The sequence below is a fragment of the Trachurus trachurus genome (genome assembly GCF_905171665.1).
Source record: "Trachurus trachurus genome assembly, chromosome: 24".
In the NCBI taxonomy this organism is placed as follows: domain Eukaryota; kingdom Metazoa; phylum Chordata; class Actinopteri; order Carangiformes; family Carangidae; genus Trachurus; species Trachurus trachurus.
In genome coordinates, this window is record NC_139910.1 from 5,730,700 (window position 1) to 5,751,152 (window position 20,453).

General features: G+C 41.5%; 2 protein-coding genes across 2 annotated transcripts in view; both read right to left on the minus strand.

Annotated features, from left to right (window-relative positions):
* asap2b (ArfGAP with SH3 domain, ankyrin repeat and PH domain 2b) overlaps nt 1-11,394 on the minus strand; it is a 33,434-nt gene extending 22,040 nt beyond the window's left edge. Inside the window, exons 1-2 of the mRNA XM_084000278.1 lie at nt 10,911-11,394; nt 2,028-2,100 (exon numbers count right to left, since the gene is read on the minus strand). Of these exons, the coding sequence (XP_083856404.1) occupies nt 2,028-2,100; nt 10,911-11,039 (202 nt within the window). The 5' untranslated portion in view covers nt 11,040-11,394. The remainder of the gene's footprint in view (nt 1-2,027; nt 2,101-10,910) is intronic.
* A 2,188-nt stretch (nt 11,395-13,582) lies between these two features.
* Nucleotides 13,583-19,202, minus strand: LOC311007121 (protein NLRC3-like; the record flags this gene model as incomplete). Its single annotated transcript, XM_084000209.1, has 10 exons — nt 13,583-13,744; nt 14,027-14,112; nt 14,271-14,317; nt 14,471-14,641; nt 14,771-14,944; nt 15,033-16,848; nt 17,643-17,871; nt 18,066-18,132; nt 18,991-19,096; nt 19,184-19,202. The coding sequence occupies 10 exons, from the start codon at nt 19,200-19,202 to the stop codon at nt 13,583-13,585; spliced, it is 2,877 nt and encodes a 958-aa protein (XP_083856335.1).
* Between the last annotated feature and the right edge of the window lie 1,251 nt (nt 19,203-20,453).

Consider the following 20,453-nt stretch of genomic DNA (forward strand, 5'->3'; position numbering starts at 1 on the left):
GGTGTCACGATTCTCCAAATCCTCGATTCGATTTTCAATTTTAGGGTCACGATTCGATTCGATTGTCAATTTTTTTTCTTTTTCTTACAGCACAGAGGCCTATGCTATTTTCAGTCTAGTCTAGTCTACGATCATTGGTTTTATTCATCAGATTTCGTACAGTAAATCTTATTTTAAAAGATGGGCTACATATAAGTGATGCAATTTCCATAATGTATCACATTAGGCACTAATGGTCACATTTAAATAATTTATTTACAATATAAAGGTAACAATTTTACGAAGAATGCCCCCAAAAATCATGATCCAGGGGCCAAAATTGCCCCCAAGGTTTTGAAACAAATATATTTATATCTGTACATTATCATAATTTTATTTTCATTCATTTAGCGCCACGTCATCTCCTCATGTCGACTTAATGTAATGTAAACGAGATTGCGGGGATCGTCGATCCTCTCTTTGACTTCGATGCTCGAGACCATGACATAATTTCGATCGATGACGATAAAAAATCGAAATCGTGACACCTCTAGTTGAAATCTAAGTTTAGACATTTAAAGTTTTAGTCCAACAGAAGTTAAAAACTACTTGATTGATCTTTTCCATTAAACAGCGTCACTCGACCCTGATGGTTTGATCGATCTTCTCTGACGTCAGATTTACCTCGAATCAAACAAACAAAAGAAACCAATGTTTTACTTTGTTTTGTTTTACTTTGTTTTGTTTTGTTGGACACATTTACTACTCCTTCTTTTTCTTCTTCTCTCCTGCAACACGGGCGGGCGTCTCCCCCTCGGCATGCTGGGACAGGAGGTCGGTATGATGGGAATGTCTGGGGGGGGTGAGACTCCACCTGCCTGAACACAAGCTCACCAACGGCCACAGTGACGGTGAACACCTGAACGCACCACCAGCTGCTGCTCCTGACCAATGAGCTGCCAGGACGTTTTCAATGACCTAGATTCAGAAATCAACTTAAAGCTTCTACTTTCATTGAATAATATTATTATTGATAAATATCTATTATCTGATTGGGAAGCTGCAATGATTAGTTGATTAATCATAAAATTAGGCCCTAAAAACCTTTTTATTCAGAAAGGCCTATGACTGTTAATTAATTATATGATTTTTAACCTTGTCTTTTTGTTTTTATTGAGTATGTTTTTTGTTTCCTTCACCTTGCCTTTAACTTTTTAACTTTGTAGCACTTTGAGATCTTGTCTGATGAAAAGTGCATTAGAAATTAAATGTATTATTACTTATTATTATTAAAATTAATCAACAAATGATTTTATTCACTTTCTTTTTTCTTTTTTTTTAAGCAGATCTAGGCTTTTTGAAAACAACAACTTTCCCCAATCTTCTGACATTTTATGGACCAAAAAAAACAAATAATCGATTAACTGAAAGAATAACTGGCAGATTTATTGATCATGAAATTAAAGCTTTATTTTTTATCATCTGAAGTTGAACTGGCCCTGATAAGTTTTGAGATATTCAGGACATAAACATGTCAATAAAACTTTTATTCTGAAAATTTTCTGTACAATTTCCCAGTGTTCCCTGAACGCCTCACGTGCAGACGATCAGTTAATACTGACACATCATCAGGGGAGGGTTAAGGCAACAACTGAGCACTGTGTAGTGTTTTTTTTAAGGGTATGAATAAGATACTTTCAGCTGTAATTACATAATGTGCCACTATGGGGTAGCTACATTTGCCTCCATGGCTGTATAATTAGAGATTCATTGATCTATCTAATGTATTTAACCGTAAACTGTCGGCAGAGGAAACACACATGAGTTGACTTCTCTGTCTGTTTATTAACACTTAGAAAAAAGTGTTGTGTCTATGTGTCTATGTGTGTGTGTGTGTGTGTCTGTGTGTGTGTGTGTGTGTGTGTGTGTGTGTGTGTGTGTGTGTGTATGTGTGTGTGTGTATGTGTGAGAACAGACAGGAAGTGGTGCTCTGTGTGAGAGGTGTCTTCTTGTATTTTTAGTCACACCGAGGTGAAACCGTCACTCACCCTGACCAGACGTGTTGATGGCTTTCACCGACTTCTTGATCTTGTGCAGAACCGATCGGTCCACGTCCAGAACCTGAGGAGGACCAAGAGACTAGTCAGGACAACAGGAAGCTCTGCTCTGCACACACACACACACATACACACACACACGCAAGCAAGCAACAGTAACAACCTTTTCTTGTTTTCCTGTTTCTCAAGTTTTTAACTGAAGCTTTTGCAGGAGATTTCATTCAACTTCCTGCAACTCGTGGACTTGACTGAACATTTACTGTCTCTGTGGCTTTTTACTCTTCACTGAACTTTAGATGAAGTTCACCGACATATGAATGTACTTAAAACCAAACCACCAATCAAATCTTCCCAATTTGAAAGTAAAGGAAGAAAAATGTGCAAAAAACACTGTATGAGAAGATGACAGGTGACATCCAGGTAGAAGATAAGGTTGATGTTGATAGAGATCGGGACTGAACAGGAAACTAATCTGTGACAAAACTTCAATACAAATGCAAAAACACGTTTGTCTCCTTCCAGTAAAATGTTGTGGAGCTGAAACGATCGACCAGACAAACTCTTGTGTTTGGGTGAATTTGTGTTCCTGTTGTGTATGTAAATCAGTTTGCTGAGCGTCGGCAGCTTCTGCTACTGATCAGCTGATTTCATGCAAATCAAACTGTTTGTTCAAAAGCAGCTGGACACACACACACACACCTTTGTATCTGCAGGTGTGTGAGATAGTTTTCAAATGTGAGATGAAGAACTTGCAGATATGTGACTCAGCGTCCGAGGAGCCAATGACGACCCTAAAACCTCCTCATTGGGTCCTGAAAGTCCTGAAAGTGTCCATCAAAGCTCCACAAGATACCTGAAGAATCTCTTAAAACCTTTCAAACACTGTTCAATAACCACTGAAAACCAACCAAAGGACCTTGAAATCTCCAGACTGACCATTAAAATCTCAAAACCACCTGGAATTACTTTGAGAAACTGCCTGAAATCCTCCAAAAGCTCCTTTAAAACCTCCTTAGAGGAGCTCGAAAGACCAATGCAAACCCTAAAATACCGATTGATAATCAAAATTTTCACCAGAAATCCCCAAAACATCCTAAAACCCTCAACCTTCAACAGATTAAAATCCTTAAAGGAACCTTAAAGAGGTGGAAACCTTTTAAAAAACCTCTTAACCTGCACTTACCCCTGAAAGGACCTTTAAAAGAAACCCCTCAAACAAAGTGAAACCTTGAGGTGTGAGCGCGACGGCGAAGCTGCTTTTCTGAAACCGTCTTCAAATGTAAAAACAGGTTCCTGCACTAAAGCAGAGGCGGCTGCCACTGGCTTTTATAGATGTGTAATAATGTGCGCGCACTGTGTGAGTTTCTGTAGAGGTTTTTTTTTTGTCTTGCATATAGAAAGCCTCAACTGAAAAGGATTGTTTGAATATTTATGTTTAGCTTTGACCTAACCACTGAGCAGGTTGAGTTCAGGTCACAGGTTTTGTAACAGACAAGTGGCGACCTACAGGAACTTTCTGAAAACTCATTAAAAAAAAAACTTTAAAACATTAAACATTAAAAAACTCCACAAACTGTAATATCAGGCCCTTTCTCACCGGTTTGAAACACTGACTTGTTTTGACTGTTTCATCCAGTCATGTGCCTCGTTAAAGTCCACTGGAAATAGTTCACCGATGATGTCATTAGCCAATCAGATTTAAGCTTCATGCAAGATCACATCACTGCAGACTCAGCAGAAGTTCATCAACTTGCTGTCGGACATGATGACCCTGACAGTGAATACGGTACGATACAGTAGCTACGGATTGGTAACCAAAGCAACAGGAACATCTCAGCTGAACTTCCTGGAAACTGGACAGCTGATACACAGTATATGTCAGTACTGTATATGTCAGTAAATATTAGTATACTGTATGTCAGTAGTATATATCCGTTTATATCACTATATGTCAGTATATATCAGTATTATACTGATATATACTGACATATAGGGATGTCACAATTACTTGTTTTCACAATTAATCGCGGTATTAAACGCCACAATTAAAGCAGAAGTAAGCGATCCGGTCGTTTTGGCTAATGCTGCGTTCCAGGCAGGCTTTTGAAACCGTAAATTACAGCTTCACAACTTACGACTTTGTAGCGTTTCAGGCAACCCACTCGTGTTTTTCCGACCTGTTTTACCTGTGAAAGTCACTATAACGGCCACTCGTAACTTCTGACCGGTGAACTCGTACCAGATCGAACTGGTACCACTTCACGGTCGGAAAAATACGAGTTTCCTTGAACGCACCATAACAGTCCTCGTCCCTACGTCGCCACATTCACGGCGTTCCTTGGCTGCACACACAGCCCTGCATGCCGTTCTCTCTCCTCATTGGATAAAAACTGTAGGATACGATAAATGTTTTCTCTTCGGCTCAGAGCAGAGCAGAGACTGACAGACCCGTGTTTCAGACCAAACACTCTATGTAAGTGATTGCTGTCGGAAGATATAACTATTTAAGACTTATATTAACACAAATATATCACTTACTTCTGCTTTAATTGATCGTAAAGATCCCTAAATACCGTCACTTTCTGAAAAAGATTATGTATCGAAACCGTATCGGCAGATGTGCACCAAAGTAAAGGTAAATGCACAGATACTGGTTCATTTATCTAAAGTAACGCTGAATTGGTGGGAATTTAAATGTTTGCATGTCATTTGTATTGTAAAAAAAATGATTAAAATAAACTTAAACATTTGGTACAGGTGACAATTAATGACTTAAATATTTCAAACACTTCCCCTGGAGGATTAATAACTGGTCCTATCTTAAGAGATTAGATGTAATTATATTTTGACTATATTTGATTTTACACATTCATAGTGTTTTGACATTTATTGATGTATAATAATCGTGATAATCGTAATACCGTGATTATTTCTCTGACAATAATCGTACCTAGAAATTCTGTAATCGTGACATCCCTACTGACATATACTAATATATACTGACAGTATATATTAGTATATGTCAGTATATATCAGTATATATTAGTATATGTCAGTATATTACAGCAGCCGTCAGCTGTTTCAGCAGCTTCAGCTCAGTGACTCAGTGTCTGGAGCTTAGTTACTGTTTGACTGTGAACACTGACAAACTGATCCTGGTCAAGCTTCGTAGTAAAAACCCGTCCAGCAGGTTTTCAGAGTCAACATTATGTTGAGTCTCTGCAGGTTTGTAGCAGGCGACCTGGTGCAGAGCAGAACGCTGGTTATTGATGTCTGACCATTGATTGGACGGCTCCACATCACAGTCAGCAGGTGGAGCTGAACCTCATGGAGAAGATCCAGACACTTGAAAACACTTGAGTCATAATAACTCAGGAAAATCTGAATTCACAGACATGAAACACATATTTCTAGATTCAAGGTGAACTAAACAATCACTCGCTTTCATTATAGGCTACTATCAGCATCATAAGTTAAGAAAATGGTCTATAAGGGCTCCTTCAGCCCCAACGGCATCAACATAATTAATAAATCAAGTTAATGAGGAACCTCGGCGTGATAGGTGTCTGTGTACATGATCGTACTTCTATGTTTGGTTGATGTAATCCTTGTTTTGTAATCATTTGTTTTGTGTAATCCTTGTTTACAAGTCTGTGTCTGTATGTAATTGGGCGAGACTAAAAGGAACATTTCCTGCCTTGGCTTGACAATAAAGTTTTTTCTATTTTTTTTATTTCAAATAACTGCAGGACTTGGCTGACAGTCATCAAGTTTTTAAAGTTTCTTTCGGTTGTCATCGCGACCCCCTCGGGGACACCGCAAACAGGAACTGATCAAAGCTGATTCAGCAGCTTTTAATGAAGACAGTTTGCCTGGGTGTGAATAAGTACAGTCTGAAAACACACGGTCACTGACCCCACGGCTGGAAGGTTTTGTATCAATCCTAGTTGCAGAGTTAGAGTTGCAGCATTTGAAAAAATGTCATATAAACAACTGGGTAGATTGGATCTATATGAAGCAAAGGGGCAAATACGTAACATTTTTAAAGGGTTCCTGAAAGGGGTTATATGGTGGAGAGATGCAAGAATAGTGCTTCTTATTAGTTTGCATTTTATTCAGCTATTATTGCTTTTATTTTTTCATTTGTTCACCAATTATCTCTTTAATGTAGTGATTACTTTGTGTTGTATTGACCTTGTTTGGAGTCATTTTCTGTGTCTAATTTTGTTATAGCTATTTTGTGCACAGTGGTTGATGTTGGTGACCAAAAAGGGATCAGCATGGCTGGTGGTGGCTTGGGAAAGGTTTATTTGTTGGGGGATGGGGGTCGGGTCACTGTTACTATTGTATTGTTGAAATAATGAAAATAAAAATGTCAATCACAAAGAAATCCTAAAGATATTTAGTTTAAGGAGGAAAATCTCTCAGAAACAACAAGAGAGTGATAGAAACTGAAGCAGATCCAGAGGGAAGGCCGGTCCAGCTGATGCAGAAACCCACTGGGATCCAACCGAAGAGTCCTAACGTCCGTTTCAACTATAGAAAGAGCAGCTGGTCTAATTTCTGCCAGATCAATAAGTAACAAAAGCTGCCTACTTAATCATCAAACTGAGTGTTTTACTTTGCCTTTATCGCTGCTCTGGGATCAGGGTTTCCAGGTCAAACTCTGGTTCTTAGAGTTTCTTTCTTCCTTTGGACCGGAGCCAGGCTGACAGCGGTGGGAGCCACGTTTGATCGTCTGAGTAAAGCTTTATAATGCTTTGTCTGGCTTTTTAAAACAAACAGTAGCTCCAACCTAAACACAAAGGGAGGGTGGGGACGTTGGTTTTCACATTGTGGTCGCTCTCTCTCTCTGTTTTCAACCAGCATGTAAACAAGAAATCTGGTTTGTGTAATATAATCAGAGCAGAGAATTACAGGATTAGAGACTCCAGGTGCATCTGTCCTGGAGAAACACCGGTACACGTGAGCACCAGCAGGACAAAGACTGAGTCAGAGCACAGAGCGATGAGTCACCAGGTCGTGATGCAGGACTTTGTGTTATTTACTATCACAACAATAATGAGTCTGAAAATGTTTGAAGAGAAGAAGAGGAGAAGAACCAGTCTTTCTTTCGTGGCCAGGCTGCTCATCTGTTCGCTCTAATTATACAGATGTGAGAAGATGAGGTGATGAGCAGCTTCGACTCGGCTCACACGGTGTTCGACTTCACACAGACGAGTCGAGACAAGACTGGAGCTCCGACCAGAGGAGGAGGAGGAAGAGGAGGAGGAGAGGAGGCAGAGATGAAATCAGAGGAAAACTAGGTAAAGAGCTTAGAGAGAGAAGGGGGGGGGATAGGTTCTTGTTGGGACGAGATCAGACGGGTGAGGCTGTGTCATTGCCCCTGGCTACTCTGGGCGGGAACATCCCAGCATGCAACAGGAGGAAGACACAATTAACAGTTAGGCGGTCCTGACTTGTGATTTCTAGTATAGTATTTATATCTTATTTAAAGCAGATATCAGCTTCACGGCCGTTTCTGCTAATGCTGCGTTCAAGGCAGGCTTTTGAAACCGTAAGTTACAGCTTCAAGTCACAACTACGACTTGGTAGCGTTCCAGGTAACCCGTAGCTCGTGTTTTTACCATCCTGTTGTCTGTGAAAGTTCCCTATAACGGCCACTCGTAACTTCCGACCCGTGAACTCGTACCAGATCGAACTGGTATGACTTCACAGGAAGGAAAAACACAAAGTACGAGTTTCTTTGAACGCACCATGAGTTAGCAGCCCCCGCCCTTGTCAGGCATCAATTGGTCCTCGTGCTACGTCACCACATTCACGCGCATCCCTTGGCTGCACACACAGCCCTTCATGCCGTTCTCTCTCCTCATTGGATAACACTTGTATCCCACAAGGAAAATTTTCTCCTCGGGTTACAGCAGAGCAGAGTGACGGAGAGACTCGTGTTTAGGCTGAAATACTTCATGTAAGTGATTGCTGACGGAAAATAGGACTATTTAGGACTTATATTAACAAAAACATTCCACTGATATCTGCTTTAAGTTTATGTGGGATGTGATGTTATTTATAATAAACTTGCTGGAACCAGGGTTTTCACGATTTCCTAAAGCTTTTTTTAAAGGGATAGTTCAACATTTTGGCAAATTGGCCCAACACTCTGAGGAAGGTCTTACGACCGAAACGTTAGTGAACCAACAAATGGTGATGCCAAGCAAGAAGCAGTGTGTGAGTTTCTCCTTTTTCATAGACTTGGGCAAATTGGCCCATTGCCATAATCCCTATAGTTTTAGCAGTAGGTTTGTTACCTTTAATTGTCAGTGCAAGCTATTTTTAGAACGGTGGAGCAGAGCCGTGAGCTGCTCAGAGCTACGCTACGGAGGCTCATGGGATTTCTTGGTTTCCCTCATCAAACTCATCAAATACACAATCCAACAACTCCAAAACACTTGTTACGAGACTGAGTTGTTTTAGGGGTAAATTCATGCAAAACCGCTGATGCGCGTTCCCGTCGGGGGCAGTTTTTCAACAAGCAGTCTCTGTATTTCCCTCTAAAACAACTCTGTCTGGTAACGTTCTGTTATTATCTCATAGCGTGGTGAATGTGCAGGTCACAACTTGTCCACCAGAGCGTTGTGGAGTTGTTGGATTGTGTATTTGATGAGTTTGATGAGGGAAACCAAGAAATCCCATTAGCCTCCGTAGCGTAGCTCTGAGCAGCTCGCAGCAAACCTACTGCTATGACTATTAGAGATTATGGCAATGGGCCAATTTGCCAAAATGTTGAACTATCCCTTTAAACATGGCCCCTCAAGAGCCTCAGGAAACGTGGCCTTTAAAACCTCCCCAGGATCTCTAGAAGCCTTGAAAGAGTCTTAAAACACCTGGAAACCTCGCAGGGATCCTGGAGCCACATCAAAGACCCCCAGAGGGAACCGCAGGAAACCCCCTTTAGCCAACAACCTGAGAGAAAACTCTGGTAACTGACCTCGGCTGTCAAGGTAACCATAATAAACACTCCTGTATCAACATACCATTGGCTTTATCAGGTTCAGGCACTGAAAGCTTTCGGAAAACATCATTCTGCTAAAACAATCAGGCCTACATCCTCAGAATATCTGACTCGGTGACACATCTATCCTCCCCAACCTCTTTCTTACTGTATATGGACTTTGTCACTCTTTATACTTCTTTGCTGCCCTTCTCCCCTCAGCTCCTGTCATAAGGAGCTGTTACAGTACAACTCAGAAATAACATTTTCTGATTTTTATGTCGGCTATGTCATCAGAAACGACCCCTGAAGTTGTCATTTGAACTTGGAAACTCTGAGGAACTTCACTATCCCTGGGGTCACGATCCAAGATGGCCGCTCTGTGCATCAACAGTGGATAAATGCTGTATATTCCACTGGAGATTGGTCTTACCAACAGATCGGCTGGTGTTAGTTAACATGCTAACAACAAAACAGCTTCTTCTTTTACAACTTTTGTACCAACTCCCATTTAGGGTCAAAATGGAAGTGACGTTATAATTCCCAGCTCCTACTTCCGGGGTTACTACTACGACCGCCAGACGCATGTAAAGCACTTTGGTCAACGTTTGTTGTTTTTAATTGTGTTCTATATTTGACCTGACTTGATATAATGATGTGACTCAGAAAGGCAACTTTAGAGCAGAATATCTGACTCATTGTTTATCCATGTTTAACCACCTTCTTATATGGACTTTGTCGCTCTTTATACTTTGTCACCAGCCTTTTCCCCCAGCTCCTGTCATAAGGATCTGTTACATTACAACTTGGATTTTAATGTTGGCTATCATCAAAAACGACCCTTGAAGTTGTCATTTAAAGTCAGAAACTCTGAGGAACTTCACTAACCCCGAGCTCATGATCCAAGATGGCCGCTCTGTGCATCAACAGTGGATAAATGCTGTATATTACACTGGAGACTGGTCTTACCAACAGAATTGATACTGTGTTCGTATCGGTTTGTGTTTGCTTTCATGCTAACAACAATAACAGCCAATAAAACAATTCCTTTTCCAACTTTTTACCAACAACCATTTGGAATGGGGTCAAATTGGAGGTGATGGTTTTAATTCCCAGCTCCTACTCCCAGGGTAATAATTACTACTACAGCCATTAGACACATGTCCACTCCTGACAAAACGTAACAAGAGCATTTGGTTTAGAGTGTAATAAGAGCATTCATATAATACATCCATGGTCGTTATCAACCAAAGAAAACGACCTATGAGTTCGTTCTCCTCTCAGCATGAAGTGAGCCACCACTCACTGATTCACACTTCAGCTCTTCAACCACTGACCTTTGACCCTTTAACAGGAGGTTCCTCATATCAGTTCTGTTAACACACACACACACACACACACACACACACTGATGCTTAATCATGGTTATGTTGCAAAATAAAAGAGGCAGCTCGAGCTGTGTCAAGTCTTACGACACGTTGGGCCACACAGGACACTCCGCTGCTTTAAAAGTGCATGAGGAAGTGTGTTTCTCTGTTCCTCTTTTCACTGAAAAAACACACTTTTTTCACTATTTTACTGCCAGGAAATTAAGAGAGGAGGCACTGGCTGGCACACACATACACTTCTCTTCTTCATCTGAACATTTATACCCAAGGCTCTGAAACCATTTTCTCAAAATGTGCAGCGTTTTTTACACCCAGGAATAAACTTTTCTCATCAAACCTGCACAGGAGAGGAAATGAGAAAAAATAATAAATTGATTTTCTAAGGTTTAATTTCTTCTTCCATTGCTTAAAATTGAATACCACATTTTTCACACTTCATTGCAGCTTTAAACATGCCAGGTTTCCTCCTGTGTGTGTAGGCTACTGTTGTCTTACCTCCTCCAGAGCTGCCACTGCGTTCCTGCAGTGGGACATCCGGGTGGTGAAGCTGGAGGTGGTTGGAGCTTTGTAGTCCTCATTAGTCTCTGAAATAAACTCAGTCACACTGATATTTTTCTCCGGCATGGTGAGTTCCGGACCACACGAGCCGTCCTACAGCAGAAAAACACTCCACTCCACAATCCCCCCCGGAACAAACAGAGTCAGCAGCAGCAGCAGCCTCAGGTAGAGCAGCAGCAGCAGCAGCCACACCTGGACTCGCACTAAACTGGTCCAAACTGTCAGAAACTGCCACCAAAGATCCTCTCCTGGCTCCAGGACGCGCTCCTCCTCATCGCGTAAAGTCACACTCTGAATCCACTGCGGTTCCGAGCTTTAATTCCCATGTCCTGGTCCGCGGTGCAGGCTGAAGCTGAGGTTGAGGTTGAGGCCCCGGAGCAGAGCGCGGATCTTCCCGTCACATTCCTCCGTCCTCCTCCCTCCTCGGACGGACACCTGAGGAAACTGTAACCCGGTGGGCGGAGACTCGGAGAGGTGGAGCTCTCACTCCGCTGCTGGTTGCGGAGACCAAAAATCACACATATATGACCGTAAAAGTGCGGAAGTTTCTTTTTCCTGCAAGTCACTGAAGAGGAAACTATGGCACAAATAGATTATGTGCAAAGTTATTTTTATTCTGATCTGTGCAACATATTGTTACTTTATTTTATACATAGCCTATTTCATGTTTGTTTGTTTTTTTGTTTGTTTTTTACCAGTAGAGGCACATGTCCTGCCATATAGTTCCATTTTTATTTGTATACTATAAGGAAAGGATTATGTATGACTTATATTTTATCATGATTTATTTTTTTATCTTTATCTAAATTTACATTATAGCAACTGCAATGTTACCTAATTTTCCTCTAGGGGTCAATATGGCACAAATAGAATATGTGCAAAGTTATTTTTATTCTGATCTGTGCAACATATTGTTACCTTATCTTATACAATACATATTTCATATTTCATGTTTTTTTTTTTTTAACCAGTAGAGGCACATGTCCTGTCATATATTTCCATTTTTATTTGTATATTATAGTAACTGCAATGTTACCTAATTTTCCTCTGGGGGTCAATAAAGTATGAATGTGTAAAATATGAAGGACTGTTGTCTATTAAACTATTCCCACCAGAAGCAAGTGCACAATAAAATATACAGCTCTGGGCATATTCCCCTTTGATACTTTTAGTAAAAAAAAAATTTACAATATTTTTCTTGTGTGTGTCTCTGACCTCAGTTAGGGAAATGTGCTGTCAAAAAACACACACACATATTCACATATTAAAAATTCAAAACGTTTATTCTTTATTAATGAAATCAAAGAGAACTGCTTTTATTTTAAAAACATAAATTACTTGTTATTGGCACATTTTCAGAACAGTGCTGCTCATATCAATACCATCTGTTTGTCGCTGTCACCACCTACTGGCAACAGCTGAGTAACAGTGTTAGTGTTCACAGCAGTGCATGTTCTTCATACAAAACACATTATATATGACAGAAACAGTTACAAGTTGTGCCATGATGTTCACACCGTCAATCTCTCTCTAGACCCAAACTGAGGATATAGAAGTTCACATACATACATGTAGTTGAGCACCTCTAAAAATCCTCTACAGGTTATTTCATAGAAATTGACACTGGGTTATTAAACTTAACTTCTTAAGGAAATTTAAACATTTCATTCAACAGATTACTATTGCCATTTATTCATCTTGAATTACTTCTTTATGTAGGTGAATCTTTCCAGCTAAAAAGTCGGTCCTCACCACTTTAAACACATAAACACACTGGCACCGCCCACCTGTGAGATAAGACAATAAAGAATTTTCTCCACTGAAAAAACTAGTTATTCAACTGAACAGGCTTCTGACAAAAAGATAAGATGAGACCTGAACACGGGGACGACGGATAAAGGTGACTTCCAGCTAAAATCACTCCAAGTCGTTCACTGGTTCTCATTATCATTTCCATCAAAGTCATTACCAGTTCCATTAATGTCATTACTGGTTTCATCAGTGTCATCACCAGTTTCGTCAATATCTTCTTTGGTTCTGTCGGTGACATACCAGTTCCATCATTATCTTCACTGGTTCCATCAGTGTCATTACCAGTTTCATCAATATCTTCTTTGGTTCTGTCACCATCATTACCAGCTTAATCTAAAGGCCTTTATGGTGTGTAGTTACAGGATATAACTGACTTTTCTTCTCCTCTATGAGTAATAACTTCATATTTACATGTTAGACATCTGCTCTCATTATTGTCCAGATATAAAGGTACAATAACATTGGCTAAATTGCTGTAATTACTGTACTTATATTATGAATTTGTTCAGAAATTGCTACTGCTAGCATCGCTGTGGAGTATGTATCAGCAAAACTTGTATAGGGGGTAATTGTTGGGGTTGGATTGTTTTTGGTACACGGCTAGTTGTTGAACTGCTGCGCACCTGGCAGGCTAACTGCTTCTGGATAAACACTAGCCGGTCACAATAGCTAACTGCTCACCAATCCTTGTGAAAATTGATTGAAGATGGAAACTAATACTAGACACGACGACGTTGAGAAATGTCAAATACTTTAGGCAGAGCCATGTTTTCCGACACAGGAGGTGGACTCCCTTCCTACAGCTTGCAAAGTGAGACTGAGGAGTCAAATGAGCATAGTCTGAACCCAGGATACAGAGGTTCAGTGAATGTGGTGTTGAAGGTGTGGAGGTGGATCGGTCTGTCAGAGGAGACACTGTAGAAGGACAGAGTGCCAGCAGGACAGTCCACATACACTGCTACTCTGTTAGAGGAGGGAGGGACAGAGATTTGTATTCCCCTGTTGTTGTGCCAGGCAGAGTAACCATCATCATTGGAGCAGCTCAGACTCCAGGACTGGTTGTTTCTTCCAAACCAGCAGCCAGCGTTGTTTCCTTTTCTTCTGATTCCTCTGTAAGTGACACCGATCTCAAGCCACCCACTCCACTTAACTTCCCAGTAACAGCGATCTGTCAGTTCATTCCTCAGCAGCAGTTGATAGCATTCAAATCTGTCGGGATGATCACGATATAGCTGTTTCACCGTCACATACGTCACCGTGCTGTTGTTGTCAGACAGTTCGAGGAATTTGTTCACTGTGCTGGTGTCCAGTTCCAGTTCACAGGCGTCTGATAGAGAGGACAAGTCACAACACAGCTGCAGTTTATCATTTGACATAGGTTTATTGTTAGTTTAGTACTGAACAGATCTCTAAAAATTATAGCTCTGCATCCATGTAAACAAAAACTATCTGAATGATTGTACATAAATGAAGAATAATACACACATTTCCTCAGACCAGGTTTCAACATCTGTTTCCCACCGTGATCCAACCTGTGGGAATAAACATAGTCAGACTATCACTGATGGTTTCTTAAACATGAACATTGAACAAGCCTCATGGACTGCTGATGGACATTAAGTTTCTAAAGGCTGGGGCTGACTAGCAAAAAAACAGTGAGAGAGCTTCTGTCCATCTGTCCATACCTGAGAGTGTCCAGTCTCCAGTTTGGATCGTCCAGTCCTGACAGAAGCATCATTCCTGAGTCTCCTGGATGATTGTAGCTCAGGTCCAGCTCTCTGAGATGGGAGGGGTTGGAGCTCAGAGCTGAGGCCAGAGAAGAACAGCCTTCCTCTGTGACCAGACAACCTGACAGACTGGACACACAATACAGAAATTTTGCGAAATAAACCAAAGACATAGCCACCCAAATACTACCCAGATATTCAAGGACTCATTGACTGTGCCACAATAGTACAACACAGAATGTTGAACTTGATCCTTACTTGAGACGTTCAAGCTCACAGTGTTGACTCTTCAGTCCAGCAGAAATCAGCTTCACTCCTGAGTCCTTCAAGTTGTTGTTACTCAGGTCCAGCTCTTTCAGACGAGAGGACTGGGAGCTGAGGACTGAGGACAGAGCTTCACAGCTTCTTTTTGAGAGGTTACAGCCACTCAGTCTGGGGACGGAAGAATAATTAGCACCAACAAAATGTTTTGTCAAAAATAAAACATTAAGCATACCTAATCAGTTTTGTATCGACATACATAGCTTTGTTTGAAGCTTTGACCACTGGCAGCAGCCTCAGAAGAGCCTCCTCTGAAGCAGAGTATTTCTTCAGGTCAAACACGTCCAGATCTTTTTCTGATGACAGTAAGATGAAGACCAGAGCTGACCACTGAGCAGGAGACAGTTCATCTGTGGAGAGACGTCTTGATCTCAGGGACTGTTGGATCTCCTCCACTAGAGAACGATCATTCAGTTCAATCAGACAATGGAAAAGGTTGATGTTTTTCTCTGGAGACAGATTCTGAACAAGCTTTTTCTTGATGTAGCGAGTTGTTTTCTGATTGGTCTTTGAGCTACTTCCTGTCTGTGACATTAGACCCCGAAGCAGAGTCCGATTGGTCCCCAATGACAGACCCAGGAGGAAGCGGAGGAACAAGTCCAGGTGTCCATTTGGACTCTCTAAGGCCTTGTCCACAGCGCTCGGGTAGTCAAAATTAGTAAATGGGAGTGAATGACTTGCTTTAGAAAGGCTTCTTAATAGTTTGAACCTTCTGGGGGATTCTGACAGCAGATTGACTCTAGAGTTGACAAAGGTCAGATGAACATGAAGAGCAGCCAGAAACTCCTGAACACTCAGATGGATGAAGCAGAACACCTTGTCCTGGTACAGGCCACTCTCCTCTCTAAAGATCTGTGTGAACACTCCTGAGTACACCGAGGCTGCTCTGATATCAATATCAGACTCTCTGAGGTCTGATTCATAGAAGATCAGGTTTCCTTTCTGCAGCTGCTCAAAAGCCAGTTTTCCCAGAGACTCAATCATCTTCCTGCTCTTTGGACCCCAGTGTGGATCTGTCTCAGCTCCTCCATCATACTTGATATTCTTCAGTTTTGTCTGAACCACCAGGAAGTGGATGTACATCTCAGTCAGGGTCTTGGGCAGTTCTCCTCCCTCTCTGGTCTTCAACAGCTTCTCCAGAACTGTAGCAGTGATCCAGCAGAAGACTGGGATGTGGCACATGATGTGGAGGCTTCGTGATGTCTTGATGTGGGAGATGATATCTCTGGCCTGCTCCTCATCTCTGAACCTCTTCCTGAAGTACTCCTCCTTCTGTGGGTCAGTGAACCCTCTGACCTCTGTCATCATGTCAACACACTCAGGAGGGATCTGATTGGCTGCTGCGGGTCTTGTAGTTATCCAGAGGCGAGCAGAGGGAAGCAGTTTCCCCCTGATGAGGTTTGTCAGCAGCACGTTGACTGAGGTGGACTCTGTCACATCCGTCAGGATCTCAGTGTTGTGGAAGTCCAGAGGAAGTCGACACTCGTCCAGACCGTCAAAGATGAAGACGACCTGGAACTGATCAAACCTGCAGATTCCTGCTTCTTTGGTTTCAGAGAAGAAGTGATGAACAAGCTCCACCAAGCTGAACTTTTTCTCTTTCAGCACATTCAGCTCTCTGAAAGTAAATGGAAATGTGAAGTGTATGTCCTGGTTGGCTTTGTCTTCAGCCCAGTCCAGAGTGAACTTCTGTGTTAAGACTGTTTTCCCAATGCCAGCCACTCCCTTTGTCATCACTATTCTGATTGGTTCATCTCCTCCAGGTGAGGCTTTAAAGATGTCTTCTTGTTTGATGGTTGTTTCTGGTCTGCCTGGTCTCCTGGATGCTGTTTCAATCTGTCTGACCTCATGTTCATCATTAACCTCTCCAGTCCCTCCCTCTGTGATAAAGAGCTCTGTGTAGATCTGATTCAGAAGAGTTGGGTTTCCTGCTTTGGAGATCCCCTCAAACACACACTGGAACTTCTTCTTCAGCTTAGATTTGAGTTTACGTTGACAAACTGGAACATGAGTCCCTGAATGAACAAAGAGGAAATTTAGGTATTTTTATACTTTCAATATTTCATTCCCCTGAAGAATGACTTTATGAACATACCATCGTATATGGACAAAAGTAATGGAGCACACCTCCTAATCATTGGATATAGGCACTTCATTCAGAGGATCTTCGTAGCAAACACAATGCCATGCATCATATGGACAGTGAAGCACATTACCACTGGACTCTGGAGTGGTGAAAACATGGTCTGTGATGAATCATGCTTCTCTATCTGGCAGGGGGGCCTTACCTGCCTAGTTGCATTGTACCAACTGTAGTTTAGTGGAGGCATAGTGCTATGGAGTTGTTTGTTCAGGCCCCTTAGTTCTAAAAGAAACCATGATTCAGTTTACCAAAACATTTTGGACAATTCTATCCTTCCAAACTTGTGGGGACAGTTTGGGAAAGGCCCTTTTCTGATCCCACATGACTGTGCCATATTGCACAAAGCAAGGTTCATACAAGTATAGTAGGTTTGCATGGTGAGTTGGGTGTGAAGAACTTAAATGGCCTCCACAACGCCCTGACCTACACCCAACCAGACACCTTTGGAATGAACTGGAACAGAGATTGTGAGCCAGGACCTCTTGCCCAATATCCATACCTTACCTCACAAATAGTCTTCTGAATTAATGGGAGGAAATTCCCAAAGATAAACTCAAAAAATCTTGTAGAAAGGCAGGTTTAGTGTGTAGGTGGTCCAATACTTTTGTCCATATGATGTAACTGCCTCCATCTTGTCAAGGTAAATCTTCAGAGAAATGCTCTTACTGCTCTGCAGACAGTCGGCCAGCTCCTCCTGCTTCATTCTCTTCAGGAAGTTCACTGTGATCTTCAGAAATGCCTCTCTGCTGCTTCCTCTCTGTTCTTCATCCTCACCATCCACTATCTCATCATCATGTCCCAGATTCTCTATGCATTCTGGGTGATCTGGTCTCAGGACCCTCTGGACTCTCTTTAGCTCATTCCTCACAAAAGATACAATGTTCTCCTCCAGCAACTGGAGCAGATGAAAACTGATCATTTAAACTGAAGACAACAAGTGAGTCATGTATCAATCTGAAGGTCTGCTGGTCTAAACAGAGCGACATGGAGACTGTTAAGACCTGAAGGGAAGTTCAACATTCAATCTGTGGTTGATGTAGTTCGACAGTAACAAGGGAAGTTCAACATTCAATCTGTGTGTGTACAGACCATAAATATGGAGTCCAGGTCTGGTTGATGGTGATCACTATGGACCTCCGAGATCTGCTGGTGAACTCTGTGGAAAAAATATAATGATTTTAAACCTGCAATGACACGATTAAAAGTTGGAGTGGAGAATGGAGGGGATTAATGTTTTGAGTTCCCGTATATTCAGTGGATCCTGGTAGAAAATTATGTCAAAATGTTATAAGTAAAAGAATGTTATATTGAAATGCAGAAAAAAAGGGGGGAAAAAAGGAGAAAAGATTATGATAAAGTTTTTATTCTGTGGGTAATGGGGGCGGGACTAGATAAGCTTTTGCTTCTCCCGCTTTCCCTTTCGGCCATGTGTACTGTATTATTGAACTAAGATGAAGTGTGATGATGATGATTTAAATTGACATGCCCGAAATAAACAAATTGATTGATTGATTGATTGATTGATAGAATAAACTGTTGGATCTCAGCAACACACAATTCAATCAGAGTTTTTATGTTTTGAAGTTTATTGAAAATGTAACCTACTTGTCAAAATGTTTTTCTTGCATCTTGGTGTTAAATGTCCTTAAGTGTTCATTTCTCATTGACACACTGCTGAGTGAATGACAGACTGGTGTCTGAGGATGGATCCTGAGTGAAACACAATAAATGTTCAGATCTGGGGATACAAGGCTGTATTTAATATGTTTGACAACAAACTTTGGCAAAAAATACCTTACCTCTGACTATCAGACTGTTCTCCATCTTTGAACACAATAATTCGAACTTCAGACCGGGTAGTCTTAAAGGACACACAGCTGGCATCAGGTCCAGGTGAGTCTGGTCTTTGCTGCTGCCCAAGACTTCAACACAACAAACGAAGCTTTGACGGTGAATAATGATGTGAGTGCCGAACTCTGACAGAGTCATGGACAGTTAAAAATCCTCATCTCACCTTTTAACTTTCGTCCGGCACTCATGTTTCCTCCACAGAGTGGTGTTTGAGGGAAGGACTCCATCCTCTGTGTCCTCCTCACACTCATTCATAGCAGAGCCGCCATCTTCACACATCACGACAGAATTCACTTCACAGGACACATTCGTTCTAATTATTGTCAGTAACATGGCACAAACACTGAGCAGCATACCTGGGACATAGTTGATCATAGCTGTCAGACCAGTTCTGACTTTCCCGACATACTTCTTCAACAATCTAACCTGAATTGAACTGTTGTTTGTCTAACAATGATTGACACAACTTTAATTTTGAGTCAGATTATTAACAATACTTGTACAAAAAACAGCAAATAGTTGAAACAGAAAATGAGCATGCAGTCGCATTTTACTGTCCAGTTTCACAGTGATACAAGACAGTGTGACCACTGTAATCCTGTTCAGATACCGATATTTACAGATTTCTCAGGTAAGATTCTTACCTGCTGAAGTCCCTGCAGGTCGACCTTCAAACACTTTCCTCCTCCATGTGTAGAAGAAACATCAGGAGCGAAGATGGTGCTCCCTCTCCTTCACCAGTCCTGGTGTCTGTGTGTGAGCTAAGGACAAGTCACACCCCCATAACTACAAAGTCCATGTATAAAAAAACGGAAAGGTGACATCAAAACTTGTCTATCCACTCCAAAGTATGCAGTTTCCTTGCTGTTCCTTTATGTGTCCCTCTACTTTCTGCAAGGTAAATGACCAAGGTTTGGTATATACTTGCATGACTTGGGTGGTTTATGACCCGATTTTAGCTGGACAAATTGGAAGAATCTCAGCTTTGTTGAGCTAGGCAAAATGGTGATTTCATTTTGGATGTCTGGCAATGCCATGGCAACATGACCATGGAGGGAAAACACGGAGGCCATTTTGTCGGAGCCTTATCAACAGCTGCTCCCTCGTGTTTCTTCCTCCTCCGCTTATAAGAATAAAAGAAGGGCGCCGGCGCTTTTTAAAAAATATAGAGAGGTTTCTCACACAGAACTGCTTAGATTATCATGGCAGCAGTGTTTTCTGTGTTGTAGGGAACTTTAACAAACCAGAGCTTTCAAACAAATCTCTATGGCACTTGTCCACCCATTGCTTGGACATTGCTCAGGGGCAAACTAGCATTTTAAGACTTGTCGCTGATGATCATAATGAGAGCACATTAATTGTAAGCCTTTGCATGTACAGGGTGAGTTTGAATTAACATAATTTCTGAAAATTAATTTCCTGTATGCCCATCTTATTTAAAATCTATGTATTTGTGCGTGAGGTTTTGAGTATTAGGAGGTTGTAATGTGGACTGGTGTAAGTAGATGATGACTTGCCACAATTGCAGTTAGCAATAGCTCTGAACTCACAGAGTGGATGGACAAGGAAGTAGGGATTTCCAATCTTCATGCAACATCGCCCATACAATGCCAGGTCTCCACAGTG